This window comes from Capricornis sumatraensis, chromosome 7, assembly GCF_032405125.1.
Source record: "Capricornis sumatraensis isolate serow.1 chromosome 7, serow.2, whole genome shotgun sequence".
NCBI classification, from domain to species: domain Eukaryota; kingdom Metazoa; phylum Chordata; class Mammalia; order Artiodactyla; family Bovidae; genus Capricornis; species Capricornis sumatraensis.
In genome coordinates, this window is record NC_091075.1 from 86,153,276 (window position 1) to 86,173,330 (window position 20,055).

Consider the following 20,055-nt stretch of genomic DNA (forward strand, 5'->3'; position numbering starts at 1 on the left):
TTCCATTATATAAAATCCTATTTTTAGTCTAGGAGTCAGCTTGATACATGAATACAACCTTTTTTTTTAAAGAAGCTAATGGTCTGACAGAAAAGTGTATATATATATATATATACATACATACATATATATACACACACACACTATAAATATATATATAGTTGCTTTATATATACAGTTGCACTATATATATATATATATACAGTTGCACTACAGATATATATATAGTTGCACCATATATATTTACATATACATATATATATAGTTGGTCTGTTTTAAATTTATAATTGCTTATCATTCCCACCCCCCACTGCACTGCCTCTCTCAAATCTACAGTGTTTATTTACCTCAGGTTTGCTAAAATCCACAATAAGGTACTTTGGATGTTTTAGTTGCATCTCTAATGATTCCTAATAGAAAAAAAAACAAAACAAACAATAGAAAAAAAATCCACTATGACTTCAGAGCAAGCAAGTGACTACTTGATAAATGACACAGAGCACTAAAAGCAATGGCTCCTTCTAAAAGGTCTGAGATAAGTAAGGTTGGGCTAATACATTTTAACTGAAATGTATAGTAGCTACCATTCCCTGGTTACTTATTTTTTTATTATCTCACTTTATACTTTTAATGTTAAATGCAACTGGACAACCTGCTCCACATAATAAATCTGGGAAACTTAAACATGTGTGTGTGTACTCGAAAAAATCTATTATCTTCACTGAAGAGCTACCATATTTTTTCTGATACCAAGTTTCAGGACTTGTTATACTGGACAAGACTTGAACAAATATCCAGTTAAAATTTTTTGTGTGGAGCAAGGAACACACGAAGGCCAAAAAAACTCAACAAACAAGACAATAAACCACCCCCTCTGAAAAAAAATCACGAAACCCAATTTTAAATTTATTGAGGCCTAAGTTGAAGCATAATTCAAAACTAGGGACAAAAGGAAGAGGAAGCAATGCTGGGGCAGATTTGACAAGATGAAGTATTTTATTCTGTTGCTTTGCTCTAACTCTGGGCTGAACAAAACCTTGTGGATGACTTCAGTTAATAATTGTTCTGGAAAAGAAGTTATTCAAGTCAAAACCTTGAGAACTTTCAAGAAAAAAGAGATATATTAGACTACTTATAATAAAAGTGGCCTAAGGATTTAAGCAGCAAGAGGCTTCGTAATTCCTTGATAAAAGTAGCCTCTACATTCTCTTTAAACAGATATATACATTTCCTTTCAATGCCAGTTTATAGGAATTATTTAACATATCTAACATACACCTTCTTGAAATCCAAAAAAATTAAAATCTAAAAACATGGAATAACAAATATGATAAAAGAAATATTTCTTTTGCTTTAAAAATGTAACTGAATAATAAAATATATACTGAATCAATGCTTATTAAATTTTTCAAATACACATTAGTTGCATCTTCTGTCTTAGGAAGTAATTATAAGAAGTATGATCAACTCTAAATTTTTTTTGTTAATGTTGGTTTATTTTCATTGATTTCATTTTCCTCAAAGTGGGTACAAATTAAAAAACAAAATCTTTTCAAGGAGTAATTTTATTGTTTTTTTCTCTCCTGCCATTCTTCTGTAAAGAAATATATTTAAGAGAAAAAAAATACTTACAAAGCAGAATGTTTTAGAAGTCTTAACTTGAATAGCTATGCCTCCATGTAAATAAGGTTCCAGTTCTGTAGTATCACCAATGCTAAAAGAAAATGGTGATACCACTAAAAGAAGGGAAAAAAGAAAACCATTATCTACTGATATGAGTATTTAATTTGAAAGTTTATGATCAAAAAGATGTTAATTTTTCCTAATTTAAAAAAAATTAAGAAAATTTCAGTATAAATCTTTTCTATTTCGGGGGATATGTGGGTAGGTGGAAGTTGGGGAGCTAGACAGATTATCTTTCCAATATGAGACTTAAATGCAAAAACACCCAAGAAAACTTGGAAGGAAAAAAGGGAATGAGAGGTGCTTATTATTAGGTATTAAAGTACTTTATGAAGCTTCAATAATTAATATACTGGTATGTGTTATATACATAGTTGATAATAATACAACTGTGATACTGGCTCATGAATAGAAAGGCCGAAAGATTTATTATTATTCAGTAAAAGACCTGCAAAAGACAAAATTAAGGTGGTACCACAAACCAATAAAAAAAAGATCACTCAATAAATTTGGGGGGAAAAAAGTCACATGGGGAAGTACTTCAAATTGATAGAAGTTTTAAATGTCAAAAAGATTATTAGATAAGAGTATGGGATAAAAATTTCTTTAAAACTTTGCACTAAGGAAGGCATTTCTAATTATGATTCAAAAGCATCCAAGAAAAAATGGAAAACTTGATACATATACATACAGTAAAAGCCATCACAAAGTCAAATGCCACATTACAAAAAAATTGTTGTGACTCACATTAAAAAAAAAACCAACCTTTAGCAAATATGCCCCATATATTAGGAGTTTGGAGGAAAATGATCAATAATACTCATTAAGAAAATGGGTAAAGGATAGATGACTCACATTAAAGGAAAATGAAATAGTTCTAAAGCTTAAGAAAAGATACTTAACCTCATTCATAATATATAAAATGCAAATCAAAATTATACTATACCATATTCAAGAGACCATGAAATACTATGAGCCATAAAGGGGAAAGGAGGAGACTATTCTACATTAATGATGTGAAAAGACCATCGAGGTGTTTAGTTTAATAGAAACACAAAGGGTTTCTATTCATAAGATGCTACCTTGCATCTAAAAATGCCTAAGGAAAGCCTGGAAGGGCATCTAATAAACTAAGAGAAATGAACAGGTAAGAATGAGAGGGAGACAAAAGTGGGCATTAAAGTTTTCATTGTAAACATCTGCCTTCTATTTTTTTTTGAATGATTTGCTTATTAAAAAAATTCAATTAAATAAACAAGCCTTATATATTAACTAGACAGAAAAGACCAACAGAGTAAACATTGAACTTAGTTGTCGTTAATTCTGGAGTAGAGGGGCGAGGTCTGAAACAGTACTCATTTTTAACTCTTATTTAAACATATATATATATTCATATATAAAGAATCAGTTCAGTTCAGTCGCTCAGTTGTTTCTGACTCTTTGCGACCCCATGAACCACAGCACGGCAAGCCTCCCTGTTCACAAGGAACTACTGGAGTCCACCCAAACCCATGTCCATTGACTCGGTGATGCCATCCAACCACTTCATCCTCTGTCATCCGCTTCTCCTCCTGCTCTCAATCTTTCCCGGCCATCAGAGTCTTTTCAAATGAGTCAGCTCTTTGCATCAGGTGGCCAAAGTATTGGAGTTTCAGCTTCAACATCAGTCCTTCCAATGAACACCCAGGACTGATCTCCTTTAGGATGGACTGGTTGGATCTCCTTGCAGTCCAAGGGACTTTCAAGAGCCTCTCCAACACCACATTTCAAGAGCATCAATTCTTTGGTACTCAGCTTTCTTCACAGTCCAACTCTCACATCCATACATGACCACCGGAAAAAACCATAGCCTTGAATAGACGGACATTTGTTGGCAAAGTAATGTCTTTGCTTTTGAATATGCTATCTAGGTTGGTCATCACTTTCCTTCCAAGGAGTAAGCGTCTTTAATTTCATGGCTGCAATCACCATCTGCAGTGATTTTGGAGTCCAAAAAAACAAAGTCTAACACTGTTTCCCCATCTATTTGCTATGAAGTGATGGGACCGGATGCCAGGACCTTAGTTTTCTGAATGTTGAGCTTTAAGCCAATTTTTTCACTCTCCTCTTTCACTTTCATCAAGAGGCTTTTAGTTCTTCTTCACTTTCTGCCATAAGAGTGGTGTCATCTGCATATCTGAGGTTATTGATATTTCTCCCAGCAATCTTGATTCCAGCTTGTACTTCCTCCAGCCCAGCATTTCTCTTGATGTACTCTGCATAGAAGTTAAATAAGCAGGGTGACAATATACAGCCTTGACGTACTCCTTTTCCTATTTGGAACCAGTCTGTTAATCATGTCTAGTTCTAAGTGCTGCTTCCTGACCTGCATATAGGTTTCTCAAGAGGCAGGTCAGGTGGTCTGGTATTTCCATCTCTTTCAGAATTTCCCACAGTTTATTGTGATCCACACAGTCAAAGGCTTTGGCACAGTCGATAAAGCAGAAAGAGATGTTTTTCTGGAACTCTCTTGCTTTTTTGATGATTCATTGGATGTTAGCAATTTATATCAAGAATAAGCATATACTATTTTAGTCATTTGAAATGGTTTTCAAGTAACAGGAAAATTATTTTAAAGCAGTAAATTATCAATTAATAAATATCAGGGGACAAAAAGACTTATCAATTGCTACTCTACTTAAATATTCTTTCTCTGCTCAAAGAATTTTTCATGCAAAATGTGGGTTTTTAAATTTTCATTTCTTGTTATCCAGTGGCTTCTCCTTTCATAAATATAGCCCCAAGATTTGGATCCAGCACCACAGTCCACCACTGAATGGACCCCAAGACAAAAAAGGATACTCAAATAACTCAGTCAATTTAGGTAAAAATAGACACAAAATTTTCAATATCAATGATCTGAACCTATATTTTACATATTTAGATACAATCTTGGAAACAAAATACAATAGATTTATTACCAAAGCTTCTTAAAAATAGATTCAAAATTGTTTTGCTATAAAGAGCTCATAGCAGGGACTGTCTTTTTTTCTCTCCTAAGGATCCATTTTTGTAGTCATTAAAAGAAAAAAAAGGTAATTAGTTTACCACCAGTCTATACACTGATTACATAATTACATGTTCAGATGCCCTAAAGATAAAACTGAGTCACTCTCAGCTGAACAGGTGTAAACATGCTGTCTGTGAATTACACCATGTAAAGCAATGTCTTTAACACTTTTACACATGGCTGGAGGAAAATCATAAACTATGAAGACTAATGATGCCATAAATGCATTCTCTTCACTTTCAAATGGCCTTATATGAAACTGGGTAACTTTTCGATTTTTAAAACTGTTTATTCTCTTCAGATCTCTGGCCTTGACACCTTATCTCTCCTTTGGGTCATGATTTCACCTTAGTCTACTAACAAAACAGACTCCTTCAGTTTCCTGCCAATAAGCCCACAAATCTGCCTGCACTTAACATTCATTCATCCCTTTTTTCCAAGTCACTGAACAAAAAAGTATCTTCACTTGAATACTTCACTGTCACCTCACCTAAACAGCCTAGACTGTACTCATCTTCTCTCCAAAATTTGCTCCCTTTTTTGCACTTCCTAATGTGTGAATAAATAAGGTGTCAGAATGTTCACTTATCTACCACGAGATAGCAGTATGTCTCTTGCTATCTCAACTCCAACTGTAGAGCTGCTATGTCTTTAAGTTCCTTGCATTCTGTCTTGTTTCTTATTGTTTGCTTCTGCACAGAATACTCTCATCACCACCTTTCTAAGCCAACACAACCAGTTATAATCAAGATACCCCAACCCTACTGCTGCTACCAAAACTGAGCCGGGATCCTTGCTAAGGTTAGAGTTCCCAGAATGCCTTTTCTCTGTAACACCACTGCCTAATGTTAGTATCTCCTTACTTCGTGTGGATCATAATAAATTGTGGAAAATTCTTAAAGAATGGGAATACCAGACCACCTTACCTGCCTCCTGAGAAATCTGTATGCAGGTCAAGAAGCAATAGTTAGAACCAGACATGGAACAATGGACTGGTTACAAATTGGGAAAGGAATACATCAAGGTTGTATGTCGTCACCCTGCTTATTTAACTTATATGCAGACTATATCGTGTGAAATGCTGGGTTGGATGAAGCACAATCTGGAATCAAGATTGCCAGGAGAAATATCAATAACCTCAGATATGCAGATGACACCAACCTTACGGCAGAGAGTGAAGAGGAATTAAAGAGCCTCTTGATGAAGGTGAAAGAGGAGGGAGAAAAAGCTGGCTTAAAACTCAACATTCCCTAAATGTCCACCGGCAGGTGAATGGATAACAAAGCTGTGGTACATATACACAATGAAGTATTACACAGCTATAAGAAGGAATGCATCTGAGTCAGTTCTAATGAGGTGGATAAAACTGGAACCTATTATACAGAGTGAAGTAAGTCAGGAAGACAAACACGAATACTGTATGTTAACGCATATACATGGAATTTAGAAAGACAGTAATAACGATCCTATACGCAAGGCAGCAAATGAGACACAGATATAAAGAACAGACTTTTGAACTCTGTGGGAGAAGGTGAGGGTGGGAAGATTTGAGAGAATAGCACTGAAACATGTATATTACCATACGTAAAATAGACGTCCAGTGCAAGTTTGATGCATGAAGTAGGGCACTCAAAGCTGGTGCTCTGGGACAACCCAGAGGGATGGGGTGGGGGGTTTGGGATGAGGGGATACATGTGCACCTGTGGATATCTACCTGTGGCTGATCCATGTCAATGTATGGCAAAATCATCACAATATTGTAAACTAATTATCCTTCAATTAGAATCATTAATTTAAGAAAAAAAAACTCAACATCCAAAAAACTAAGATCATGGCATACAGTCCCATTACTTCATGGCAAATAGATGGAGGAACAATGGAAACAGTGACAGACTTTGTTTTCTTGGGCTCCAAAATCACTGCAGATGGTGAATGAAGCCATGATATTAAAAGATGCTTACGGGAGAAATATCAATAACCTCAGAAATGCAGATAACACCACCCTTATGGCAGAAAGTGAAGAGGAACTAAAAAGCCTCTTGATGAAAGTGAAAGTGGAGAGTGAAAAAGTTGGCTTAAAGCTCAACATTCAGAAAACGAAGATCATGGCATCTGGTCCCATCACTTCATGGAAAATAGATGGGGAAACAGTGGAAACAGTGTCAGACTTTATTGTTTTGGGCTCCAAAATCACTGCAGATGGTGATTGCAGCCATGAAATTAAAAGACGCTTACTCCTTGGAAGAAAAATTATGACCAACCAAGAAAGCATATTGAAAAGCAGAGACATTACTTTGCCGACTAAGGTCCATCTAGTCAAGGCTATGGTTTTCCAGTGGTCATGTATGGATGTGAGACTTGGACCGTGAAGAAAGCCAAGTGCCGAAGAACTGATGCTTTTGAACTGTGGTGTTGGAGAAGACTCTTGAGAGTCCCTTGGACTGCAAGGAGATCCAACCAGTCCATTCTGAAGGAGATCAGCTCTGGGTGTTCTTTGGAAGGAATGATGCTAAAGCTGAAACTCCAGTACTTTGGCCACCTCATGCGAAGAGCTGACTCACTGGAAAAGACTGATGCTAGGAGGGATTGGGGGCAGGAGAAGGGGACGACAGAGGATGAGATGGCTGGATGGCATCACTGACTCAATGGACGTTTAAGTCTGAGTGAACTCCGGGAGTTGGTGATGGACAGGGAGGCCTGGTGTGCTGCGATTCATGGGGTCGCAAAGAGTCGGACACGACTGAGCGACTGAACTGAACTGAACAGAACTGACTACTTGGAAGAAAAGTTATGACAGATCTAGACATGTTAAAAAGCAAACATTACTTTGCTGACAATGGTCCATATAGTCAAAGTTAGGTTTTTTCCAGTAGTCATGTATGCATGTGAGAGTTGGACTATAAAGAAAGCTGAACGCCAAAGAATTGAGGCTTTTGAGCTGTTGTGTCAGACAAGACTCTTGAGAGTCCTTTGGACTGCAAGGAGATCAAACCAGTCAATCCAAAATGAAATCAACCTTGAATATTCATTGGAAGAACTGATGCTGACGCTGAAGCTCCAATACTTGGCCACCTGATGTGAAGCACTGATTCATTTGAAAAGACCCTGATGCTGGGAAAGATTGAAGGCAGGAGAAGGGGTTGACAGAGGATGAGATGGTTGGATGGCATCACTGACTCAATGGACAGAAGTTTGAGCAAGCTCAAGGAGATGATGAAGAACAGGGAAGCCCAGCATGCTGCAGTTCATGGGGTTGCAAAGAGTCGAACACGACTGAACGACTGAACAAGTTGGACTGAATGTCTTGAGGTGAAGAACTGGATCACCCCTTTTGAGTTGATGGTGTGTTCTCAAAAAGTAGAGTGTCTGAACTATAAATGTACTGAATAGTGAATAAGTATAAACAAATTAATAAACATAAACTTACCAGTTATTTGTTGTGTGGATCCATTTAAGCCTGTCATTCCATTAATTTCTCGAAATGTTAGGAACTGTCCTGTTTCAAGTTTGTGAGGACGATTTTCAAGGCAAGTGACAATGCCAGGATTAGCCTAGAAATAAAGAGTAAAAACAAGTTGACATAGTCCTTTTTTATACAAATTCCAAATCTCACATAAAAAGGACCATGTTATCATAAAATTCTCAAAACAACTAAAACTGCAAGCCATTCTTCTTCTTCCATCATCAACACAAATATTTAAAGAACTGTCACAAAACAGTGACAACTGTATCATTTTATTATGAATGTTTATAATTTCTATGTTGAGCAGAAATAAATATCACAAGCAGTTCAAATATTTCACAAACTCAAGGATTCCTGTGAAAATACTCAAAGTGACTGAATGTTTTAAAGTCATTTATTAAAGACTCATCACTTCATGGCAAACAGAAGGGGGAAAAGTAGAAGCAGTGACAGATTTTCTCTTCTTGGGCTCCAAAATCACTTTGAATGGTGACTGCAGCCATGAAATTAGAAGACACTGGCTTCTTAGAAGGAAAGTCATGACAAACCTAGACAGTATATTCAAAATCAAAGACATCACTTTGCCAACAAAGGGATGTACAATCAAAACTATGGTTTCACATGTGCAGATGTGAGAGTTGAACCACAGAGAAGGCTGAGCACCAAAGAATTGATGTTTTCAAACTGTGGTGCTACAGAAGACCCTTGAGAGTTCCTTGGACACTGAGGAGATCAAACCAGTCAGTCATAAAGAAAATCAATCCTGAATACTCATCAGAAGGACTGATGCTGAAGCTGAAGCTCTAGTACTTTGGCCACTTGATACAAAAAAAGCCAACTCACTGGAAAAGACCCTGAGGCTAGGAAAGATTGAGGGCAAGAGGAGAAGACAGCAGCAGAGGCTGAGATGGTTGGACAGTATCACTGATTCAGTGGATGTGAACTTGGGCAAACTCTGGGTAATACTGAAGGAGAAGGAGGCCTGGTGTGCTGCAGTCCATGGGGTCATGAAGAGTCAGACATGACTTACAGACTGAACAACAATAACAACAACATGAAAGACTGTGTACATAAAAGATGAGTCTAACTTTAAAAATAAAAGAAATCTAAGAATGAAGGATGGAAATTTAGTGCTAGGAAAGTGGTATTAACAGTATAAAGCTACAACACTTTAAATCAAAGAAATAGTATATAGCCCTGAATATGAGGTAAAAATTGAAGAAATCAGCTTATCTCATCTAAGAGGGTGCATGAGATACAGCAGACAACTAGAAATTTCCTAACTGCATATAATCCAACCATTGCTTAAATAAGGTGATAGTGATTTAATATACATAAAACCTAATGGAATTATTATTGTCTCTGTCATAATTGTGTAGATTCTAAAAATTCTCTTGCTGTTTAATGATTTGAGAAACACAATTAAGACCACAAACATGTAGAAAAAATTAAGGTAATGTGGGTTTACAATTAATAATAGAATAATAGACATGTTAAGAATAAGACAAGAATAATAGAATTCATAAGGACCTTAAGAAGGAGAAATGACTTGCAGATAAGTTAAATGAAGACTATAAGATATTTTTCAGATTTTTTTATGGCTAGTTTCCATATTTCCTGCACTGTTTAATAAAAGAAAATATCAGTGCAATACAAGATTCCTTGGAGTTTATGCTAACTTTATAATATTCTCAGGGACAAACTAACAATAATGAGAGAAGGTAAAAGGCTGAACAACAAACCATTCTGTAAGCAAACAGATACAAAAAATGACTTTTTAATGAATTTGCCTTAAAAAGTGGTGAGAATACCAACATTAACACTGGGTTTAAAAATAAAGCATAAAGACAGAAGCACAAATACTATTCAAAGTATATTTTCACTCCTTTGTACTTAGCTTCTTTTGAGCTTTAATGTAAATTGATTATAAAGAGTGCAAATAAAGTTAGTGATTTAGGCTAAAAGGACACAGTAGTAAAAGTGGATCATAATAGTTTCTCCAATTCTTTTAGGTAATAAAAAATTAAGCTTGTATGACATTAAGAGAACACAGTTAGAAAATTCAGACCTTTTGATTTGACAGTTAATTAACTCTTAAGGTTTCATCCTCCTCCAAATAATGTTTTAGAAATATTTCAAATTAGAAAAGCTTCTGTCTGTGATGACTTAAGTGTCCATCTTCCTGGAGTCAAGAGTGTTGGGCCAAGTGACTTGTGGCACATGTAATATAACTATTATCTGACACAATAAATTGTTCAGTAAACACTGACTCACAATTAATGTCCCATAGGAACATGACATAGAACAAAATTAAAATTAATGACATCAGCAAATGCTGATCTACAAATTATCAAATGTTAGACGGAAACCAGAATACTTTCTTAATATTCCAATTTCAATTTTAACCAAATAAGAGACTGTGTATTACAATATTTTGCTAATATTACCTTTTTAAAACATCAACTTAAAAATCAATCATAAACAATAATACACATATATAATCATACTTGCGTTATATCTGAAATGAAAATTTCTTTCGGTTCTTCTCCTGTTGTATCTAAAACTTCAAACTCATCACCAAAATCACAAAACAACCGTGACCAAATTCCATGTACATCTGCACTGATGAACTGTGAAATGAAAAAATAAGTTCAAGCTTAATACATTTATATAAAGAAAAAAAAAACTGAACTATATTTGGACCCCCTGGTGACAATTTTATTTATAATTAAGCATATTCTTTGAGATATAAAGTGATCACAAATATGATAAATTATTTGTAAAGTGGTTTCAGAATCAAGAGTTTAGGTATTTAGGACTGGATATTAGTGTCACAAAACTAGAAGCAACATCAGCACATCATTGGACATTCTGTAATTTTTAAATAACAAAAACTCCTGCCTTATCCTAAAAATGAAGCACAGAATATAAGAAAGAGATACCTTGGTTTAATAGTCTAGCAGTGAATTCTTGCTTTTCATTTTAGAAAAGCAGAATGGAGTGTCCATTCACCAAAAGCAGTACAGTTAGAGGAAAACAAAAGAGAGCTAAAAGCTAAGAGTGAGTCAGCTGAAAAGGGACTGAGGAACAGAGCATATCAAAGTCAGGAAAGGTTAAAACCAAATTCTTAAACACAGTCATAAATGTGTTCTTGAAAGTGATTTTTACACACACACACACACACACACACACACACACACACATTCTGTTCTAAGAAAATATAAAGAAATTGTTCTTGTGCTTAGTTATTTTTAGATACCGATAATAAAGAAAAATTCTTAATCTGTAACACACATGATACTGTATAAACTGATATTTTTCCAAGAAAAACTAGCCTATTTATATTTGGGCATAAGAATGCAGCTCATTAAAATGACTTACACTCCCTTATCAGATAAAGTCATAAAACAGTTTACAGATTACCTTCTACTTGATCATGCACTGCCTTTACTACTGAAATAGCTATTTATAGCATTCTTTATGAGTCATGAAACAGAATAAAGTTAGAAACTTTTTTTTTAAGTTGGCAAACTCAAGAACAATTTCTTTCTTTGCAAAACAACTTTATGAATAAATGTGTCAATCACACAAACAAAAATTTTAGTTTGTAAACTAGTATAATTGGAGAAGGCAATGGCACCCCACTCCAGTACTCTTGCCTGGAAAATCCCATGGACAGAGGAGCCTGGTGGGGTACAGTTCATGGGGTCACCCAGGGACGAAGGAGCCTGGTGGGATGCTGTCTATGGGGTCGCACAGAGTTGGACACAACTGAAGTGACTTAGCAGCAGGATAATTACTTTATAAAACTTCTCTGTCCTGTTCGAAGTTTAATGACTACTGTATATCTTATTCATCTTAATAATTTATGAACTATGGCACAAATGTTCTATAAGGTGTATATATATGCTATGTAAATACCACAGTCCAAAAATTTTCACCACATCTATCTGATACAGTATGGTGATAGTTCAGTGCCTATCTCAAAGGAATAAATAGCATTTTCCTTTTTCCAAAGGAATAAAGGATTCCAACAAAGAAGTGCAGTTAGTAGTATGTATTCAGTTGCAGGGGATGAATTATGATTTGACCCATCTAGACCTCTTTCAAGTCTTCTGAGTGTCATCGCTACTTATCTAATTATTTTGGATAAAAATCTTAGAGTCATTCTTGATCATTATTTCCTTCACAACTCTCGTTTATTCAGGCTCAATCCATTAGTCTTTTTTACAAAAGATGCTTCAAATTCAACAACTTCTCACAATTTCTATTTTCATCTCTTTTGAAAAAGGCACCAGCATCTCTCACTTGGACTACTTACTGTATTAGCCCTTAACAGGTCTGGCCACCTCTATTCTACTTTTACAATTCAACAGTTCTCTTTCTTTTTGGTCTCATGATCCCTTCATGTTCTTAAAAATTATGGACGATCCAATGAGCTATTGTTTATGTGGGTTATATCTACTGATAACCACTGTGTTAGAAAGAAAAGCCAACATAAACACACATTCCTTCAGCTGTCAGAGCAATGATATCACCATCAAGTAGACTCTGGAAACTCTACTGCACCCCATAAGAGAATCAAAGTGACATAGGCAAATAACATTTCAATAATATTTTTTAAATAGTTTGACTTTGCAGACCCTGAGAAAGGGTCTCAGGGACCCTCAGTGTCCTTGGACCACACTTTGAAAATCAAAATTAAAAATATTACTCATGTAAAAAGTTTCTTATGCAATTCACTGAAAAGTTATAAATTCTAATAGTGAAAGTGCATTTCCTTTGGTAAACTTGTCATTATTAAGTGATATTATCACCTTAATTGGAGGGCACTGAGAGCGGCAGAAGTCATTGATCTTCTTCTGCAATGAAAGTTTCATCTCCGTCAATACTACACACTGTTGAGAAGGATACAAGAAATTAAAGATTAGAAAATAAACAATTATTTTGGTAGCGCACAACTTCTAACTCAGAAGCATCCCAGTTTGCACTCTGCTAAAAACACATTGTTTTCTTTGTAAAAAATACTAATCTACTGTATTCCATTTTAAGGTTAACACCTTCAGAGATATAGAACAGCAAAAGTGAATGTAACATATACCGCCATCGTTAGGTACCTATAGAGGGATTGGTTCCAGAACTAAAACCTGAGGACATTCAAGTCCCTTACATAAAATGGCATAGTACATACAGGGAAAAACCTGCCCACACTGAATTCAATTACCAGTACAGACTTCATAATTAGAAGCAAACCTTAGCATTCTCTATGGTATATATGCATCTAGAGATTTTCCTTTATCTGTTACTGCCATGAAGCTGCTAAGCTACTCATCAGAGTATAAATTAAATGCTAGTTTAAACGGATAACAATTACATTTTTAAAAAGATACATTAGTTGGCTTCAGTTCAGTTCAGTCACTCAGTCATGTCCGACTCTTTGCGACCCCATGAATTGCAGCACGCCAGGCCTCCCTGTCCATCACCAACTCCCGGAGTTCACTCAAACTCACTTCCATCGAGTTGGTGATGCCATCCAGCCATCTCATCCTCTGTCGTCCCCTTCTCTTCCTTCCCCCAATCCCTCCCAGCATCAGAGTCTTTTCCAATGAGTCAACTCTTCACAAGAGGTGGCCAAAGTATTGGAGTTTCAGCTTTAGCATCATTCCTTCCAAAGAACACCCAGGACTGATCTCCTTTAGAATGGACGGGTTGGATCTCCTTGCAGTCCAAGGGACTCTCAAGAGTCTTCTCCAACACCACAGTTCAAAAGCATCAATTCTTCGGCACTCAGCTTTCTTCACAGTCCAAGTCTCACATCCATACATGACCACTGGAAAAACCATAGCCTTGACTAGACACACCTTTGTTGGCAAAGTAATGTCTCTGCTCTTCAATATACTATCTAGGTTGGTCATAACTTTCCTTCCAAGGAGTAAGCGTCTTTTAATTTCATGGCTGCAGTCACCATCTGCAGTGATTTTGGAACCCAAAAAGATAAAGTCTTATACTGTTTCCCCATCTATTTCCCATGAAGTGATGGGACCAGATGCCATGATCTTCATTTTCTGAATGTTGAGCTTTAAGCCAACTTTTTCACTCTCCTCTTTCACTTTCATCAAGAGGCTTTTCAGTTCCTCTTCACTTTCTGCCATAAGGCTGGTGTCATCTGAATATCTGAGGTTATTGATATTTTTCACAGCAATCTTGATTCCAGCTTGTGCTTCTTCCAGCCCAGCGTTTCTCATGATGTACTCTGCATATAAGTTAAATAAGCAGGGTGACATACAGCCTTGATGTACTCCTTTTCCTATTTGGAACCCGTCTGTTGTTCCATGTCCAGTTCTAACTGTTGTTCTTGACCTGCATATAGGTTTCTCAAGAAGCAGGTTAGTTGGCTTAGCTTTCTTTTATTCAGAGATTCGACAGATTTACAACACATCTTTTGTTTTACGACAGTGTTACTAGTGAAACAACCAAGTTCTGTTATTTAAGACAGCAAATTATCATTTTCAATGCTTACTTTTTTATCATCACCCAGTGAGATAAGCAAAGAAAGTTTTATAATCAGATTTTATCATATCTGAAAAACTCATGAAAGGCCAAAATATTTTATTACCATCAATCATCTATCAAAAATGGCCTAAGCAGGTAAAATCTCGCAGTCTGGAGCTTTCCTTGATGCTGGTTCCAGGAAATGAATAACTCACTTTCACTACCAATATCTATCTGGGTATGGATTTAGTTTTATCTAGCTTAGAATACAACATGCTTCCTACAGAGAGGTAATTCTCCATAGCTCTCCCACTTGGTATTGCCATGAATGCAAGGCTCTAACCATTCTTTACATGGGTTGTTTCTCAGGATTGCATTCGCCTGGTGCAAACTTGAAAAATGAGATAATGTCTCCCTCTGGGACAAAGAGCAAGCTTATTCATTGCTTGCTATAAAAAGGCAGGTTCCCCTAGCTCAATGTTCCTTTCTTCTAAAGGAACCCACCACATGTGCAGGCATGCACTGAGCCCTCTGCACATCACAGGGGAGATCTGGAGGAAGGCAGGAGGAAACAAGGCAAATGTCATTCTCACACTTACCAGCTCAGGTGTAATTAAGTCCTTAGTCTCTGACCCAGGAATCTCATGTTTTCTGCTAACATCCATGAAACTGTAACACGCTAACTTATTAGCTTTCAAATACAGTAAAATCAAATCTTATTAGACTCAGAACTTAATAAGTCTAACAGTACTTACTGAGCCTGGTCTGTGTTTCACCAATGCTGGAAAATTCCCAAGCACCGTTTATTTGAATAAGCCTTTCTCCAGAAGTCCAACCCCATGAATTAGAGCTTTTTACTCAAGCTATCATTTTTAAAAATGATATATTCTCTTTAAATGATATATTTCTCTTTAAAATGATATATTTCTCTTTCATATATTCTTTCAGTGTGCTGTAGTCTCAAAAATATCCTCTGCTCTATCCTTCAGTCCATTAATTTATATGCACTGTTTAATCTACTCATTAAATGTTTTAACTTTTAGGACTATTTTTTCCATTTCAAAAAGTTCTATTTGTTATATCTGCCTAACTGCTTTCACTGCTATCTTATTTTCATATTGTATTTTTAATCTCTTCTTATAAGATTTAGTTTCAACATTTTATAGTCCCCATCCAATAATTCTATTATCTGAAATTCTTGGAGGTTTAGCTCTATTGTCACTGACTCTTAATCACGCTGAACTTTTTCCTGTCTTATTATTTTGTATTATGAACATAGCCTCATAGAGGCTTTACATATTAGAATAAACTGTGGCCTGGTTGAGGATATATGCCTGAGGATATATGGTTGAGCACATATAACTCAAAGGATACATCTTTGAGTTTTGTTTCTTTCTGGCATTCCAGTGTATCACCAGCTCAGTACTACATTTTAACATTAAGTTCTCAGCTTGGGAAATTTAAGTTCATATCAAACTTATGTGAGGGCATGCCTATGGTTAAGAACTCCCAGAGAAGATCTTTTTTTTTTTTTTTTAATTGAGAACTCCAGAGAGCTCTGTGTGAATCACAACAAACCGTGGAAATTCTTAAAGACATGGGAGCTTCAGACCACCTTCCCTGTCTTCTGAGAAACCTGAACGTGGGTCAAGATGCAACAGTTTGAATTGGAATGGAACAACTGACTGGTTCCAAACTGTGAAAGGTGTATGACAAGGCTGTATACTGTCACCTTATTTATTTAACTTATATGCAGAGTATGTGCTGTGCTCATGTGCTGAGTTGTGTCTGACTCTTTAAGACCTCATGGACTGTAGCCTGTCAGGATCCTCTGTCCATGGAATTTTCCAGGCAAAAATACTAGAGTGGGTTGTCATTTCCTACTCCAAGGGAATCTTCCTGACCCAGGGATCAAATCTGCATCTCTGGTATCCTCTGCATTGCTAGAATTCTTTACCACTGCACCACTTGGGGGAGAAGGCAATTGCAACCCACTCCAGTACTCTTGCCTGGAAAATTCCATGGACGGAGAAGCCTGGCAGGCTGCAGTTCATGGGGTCGCTAGGAGTCAGACACGACTGAGTGACTTCACTTTCACGCACTGGAGAAGGAAATGACAACCCACTCCAGTGTTCTTCCCTGGAGAATCCCAGGGATGGGGGAGCCTGATGGGCTGTCATCTCTGGGGTCGCACAGAGTTGGACACGACTGAAGCGACTTAGCTGCAGCAGCAGCACCACCACCACTTGGGAAACCCATATATAGAGTACATTAAGTGAAATGTTTGGCTGGATGAATCACAAGCTGGAATCAAGACTGCCAGGGAAAATATCAACAACCTCATATATGCAGATGATTCTGCCCTAATGGCAAAAAGTGTAGAGTAACTAAAAAGCTTCTTGACAAGGGTGAAAGAGCAGAGTGAAAAAACTGGCATGAAACTCAACATTCAAAACACTAAGATCATGGCATCTGGTCCCATCATTTCATGGCAAACAGAAGGGGAAAAAGTAGAAGCAGTGACAGATTTTTCTCTTCTTGGGCTCCAAAATCACTGCAGATGGTGACTGCAGCCATGAAATTAAGATACTTACTCCTTGGAAGGAATGCTATGACAAGCCTAGACAGCATATTAAAAAGCAGAGACATCACAAAGATCCTTATAATCAAAGCTATGGTTTTTCCAGTAGTCATGTATGGATGTGAGAGCTGGACCATAAAGAAGGCTGAGTGCCAAAGAACTGTTGCTTTCAAACTATGGTGTTGGAGAGGAGTCTTGAGAGTCCCTTGGACAGCAAGGAGATCAAACCAGGCAATCCTAAAGGAAATCAAACTTGAATATTCATTGGAAGGACTCATGCTGAAGCTGAAGCTCCAATACTTTGGCCACCTGATGCAAAGAGCCAACTCAATGGGAAAGACATTGATGCTGCGAAAGATTGAAAGCAAAGAAGGCAGCGGCAGCAGAGGATGAGTTGGTTAGATACTATCACTGACTCAATGAACATGAATTTGAGAAAACCCTGGGACATAGTAGAAGACAAGAGGAACCTGGCATGCTGCAGTCCATGGAGTTTTAAAGAGTTGGACATGACCTAGTGACTAAACACCAATAAGAGAAAATAGACAAATTTCCTATTCTGATGGTCAAAGATTGTTCTCATATACCTTTTCATTAAGGGTTTAGCTTTCTGAGGTTCCAGAGAGTTAGAAAGAGGTGGTAAGGCTCAATTATATATCGTATCTCATACAGACAAATTTTTATCTAGTTTCTGTGTGACCATTCCCAATTCCCAAGAAACATGGTAACTGAGACAAGCAAACTCTGTCCAGAAAGTGAACACAGCCACAGTTAACTGGTTTCCTTTTAATTACCTATTCAATTTTGGTCTCTGAGCATTTCCCTTATACAATTTTGACCTCATGTAATCACTGAAAAAGAAGACTATTAAGTAATTCTACTGTAGACAGTCTATTAAATATCTCTGTAGCAGGATGGATTTCAAGTTTTCCAGTCAAGAATGGACATCTACAATGATCTTTAAGTGGGTGTGATACTGTCATTATAATAAGAAATACATATTTTGTCTTCACTCAAGGTTTCTAGCACGTAGTTGCTACTACTCTTGTGATTTCCTATATAAGAGCTCAGGGGCATCTTTCGTTATAATATTTAGTTTTGTCCTTTGGGACATATCTTCACAGTGAAAAAGGTGAAGTAAATGTCTTGTTTCTCATAACAAGCCCTTTCAGACACACCTGAGTTTATGTTAATGAGTTGACTTTTGGGAAGCCCCTAAAGATGGGGGCTGGTTGTTAGGGGAACCAACCTTAGGCTGTGAGGTTTAGAACCTTCAATCCTATCTCCCAGACCTCTTGTGCTGGAAACTGACTTAATCACCAATGGCCAATGTATACTATTAATCATTTTTGCTTACATAATAAAGCCTCCATAAAAATCCTTGAACCAGGGGATTCAACACGTGGAGGTATTGGGAAGGTGGCATACTGGAGAGGCCATGGAAACATGGCACCCCTTTACCCATCCCCTATCCCCTAACTATGAATCTCTTCTACCTGGCTGTTCCTGAGTCATTGTCTTTTATAATACAATAAACTCGTAATCTAGTAAGTAAACTGTTTTTCTGAGTTTGTGTGCTGCTTTAGTAAACTAACTGAACCTAAGGAGGGGATTGTGAAAACATCTGATTCATCTGATTCAGCTCTGAGAAGCACATGTAACAACCTGAACTTGCAACTGGCATCAGAAAAGGGCTTGAGGATGTGGGTTCTTATAGGACTGAGTCCTTAACCTGTGGGATCTGACACTATCTTCTCCAGACAGAGTGTCAGGACTGAATTGAACTGAAGGACACCAAGCTAGGTGTCCAGAGTTGGAAAATTGCCTGGTGTGTGGGGAAAACGCATAAATATATAGTCACACAAGTGTCAGAAGTTTTGAGATCTTAAGAAACACAGGAGTGCTTTTTCTTAGACAATGGGTATCCCAATATCACAGGAAAAAATGCAGTCACTTTCAGAACATCCCAGGTATTGAGAATTTTTGTTTCTATTTGTTACCTAATGAAGGCTGAACTGTTGATCCATATTATTTACTTCTAGGTACCTGGGCTATATATTACTCTTTGCCTATGGCCTTAGGAAGAGTAGAGTGTGCTTTCCTGCTCTTTTACTTTGGACTTGACCATGTGACCTGCTCTGTCAATGAAATATTAATGGAAGCAACACAAACAGAGGTTTGAAATGTGCTTGGAAAGTGGCACTTGCTCCTCTGTATTTCTGCTACTGGTATGAGACCATGTCTCAGGTAGCCTCCTGGTCCCCGAAGAGAGGTTCATGGACCAGGACTCAGACTGTGGAGGAGTTCAAGTATAGCTAGAACAGCTGAATTCCAACTGACATCAGAAGCATGAGAAAGAAATGCATGTTGCTATGAACCACTGAATTTGTGGTTTCTCATGCACGTTACTGCGAAAATAGCTGACTGATATAATTGCTTTGTAATTCTTAGGTCATTGCCCTAAAACAAAGCACTTTAAAGGTATTATTCTAAGTCTTTTAACCTGAATTTTTTGATCTACTTAATAGACTATATTAAATCAGTACTTTATTAATACTTAATGATTTGCCTTCAGTTCAGTTTAGTTGTTCAGTTGTGTCCGCCTCTTTGTGACCCCATGGACTGCAGCACGCCAGGCCTCCCTGTCCATCACCAACTCCTGGAGTTTACGCAAACTCATGTCCACTGAGTCGGTGATGCCATCCAACCATCTCATCCTCTGTCACCCGCTTCTCCTCCTGACTTCAATCTTTCCCAGCATCAGAGTCTTTTCAAATGAGTCAGTTC

At 37.0% G+C, this 20,055-nt stretch overlaps 1 protein-coding gene across 1 annotated transcript in view; it reads right to left on the reverse strand.

The window, feature by feature from the left end:
* UBA6 (ubiquitin like modifier activating enzyme 6) overlaps positions 1 to 20,055 on the reverse strand; it is an 88,594-nt gene that overhangs the window by 37,401 nt on the left and 31,138 nt on the right. Inside the window, exons 7-11 of the mRNA XM_068975030.1 lie at positions 13,013 to 13,093; positions 10,703 to 10,825; positions 8,160 to 8,283; positions 1,633 to 1,736; positions 348 to 410 (exon numbers count right to left, since the gene is read on the reverse strand). Of these exons, the coding sequence (XP_068831131.1) occupies positions 348 to 410; positions 1,633 to 1,736; positions 8,160 to 8,283; positions 10,703 to 10,825; positions 13,013 to 13,093 (495 nt within the window). The remainder of the gene's footprint in view (positions 1 to 347; positions 411 to 1,632; positions 1,737 to 8,159; positions 8,284 to 10,702; positions 10,826 to 13,012; positions 13,094 to 20,055) is intronic.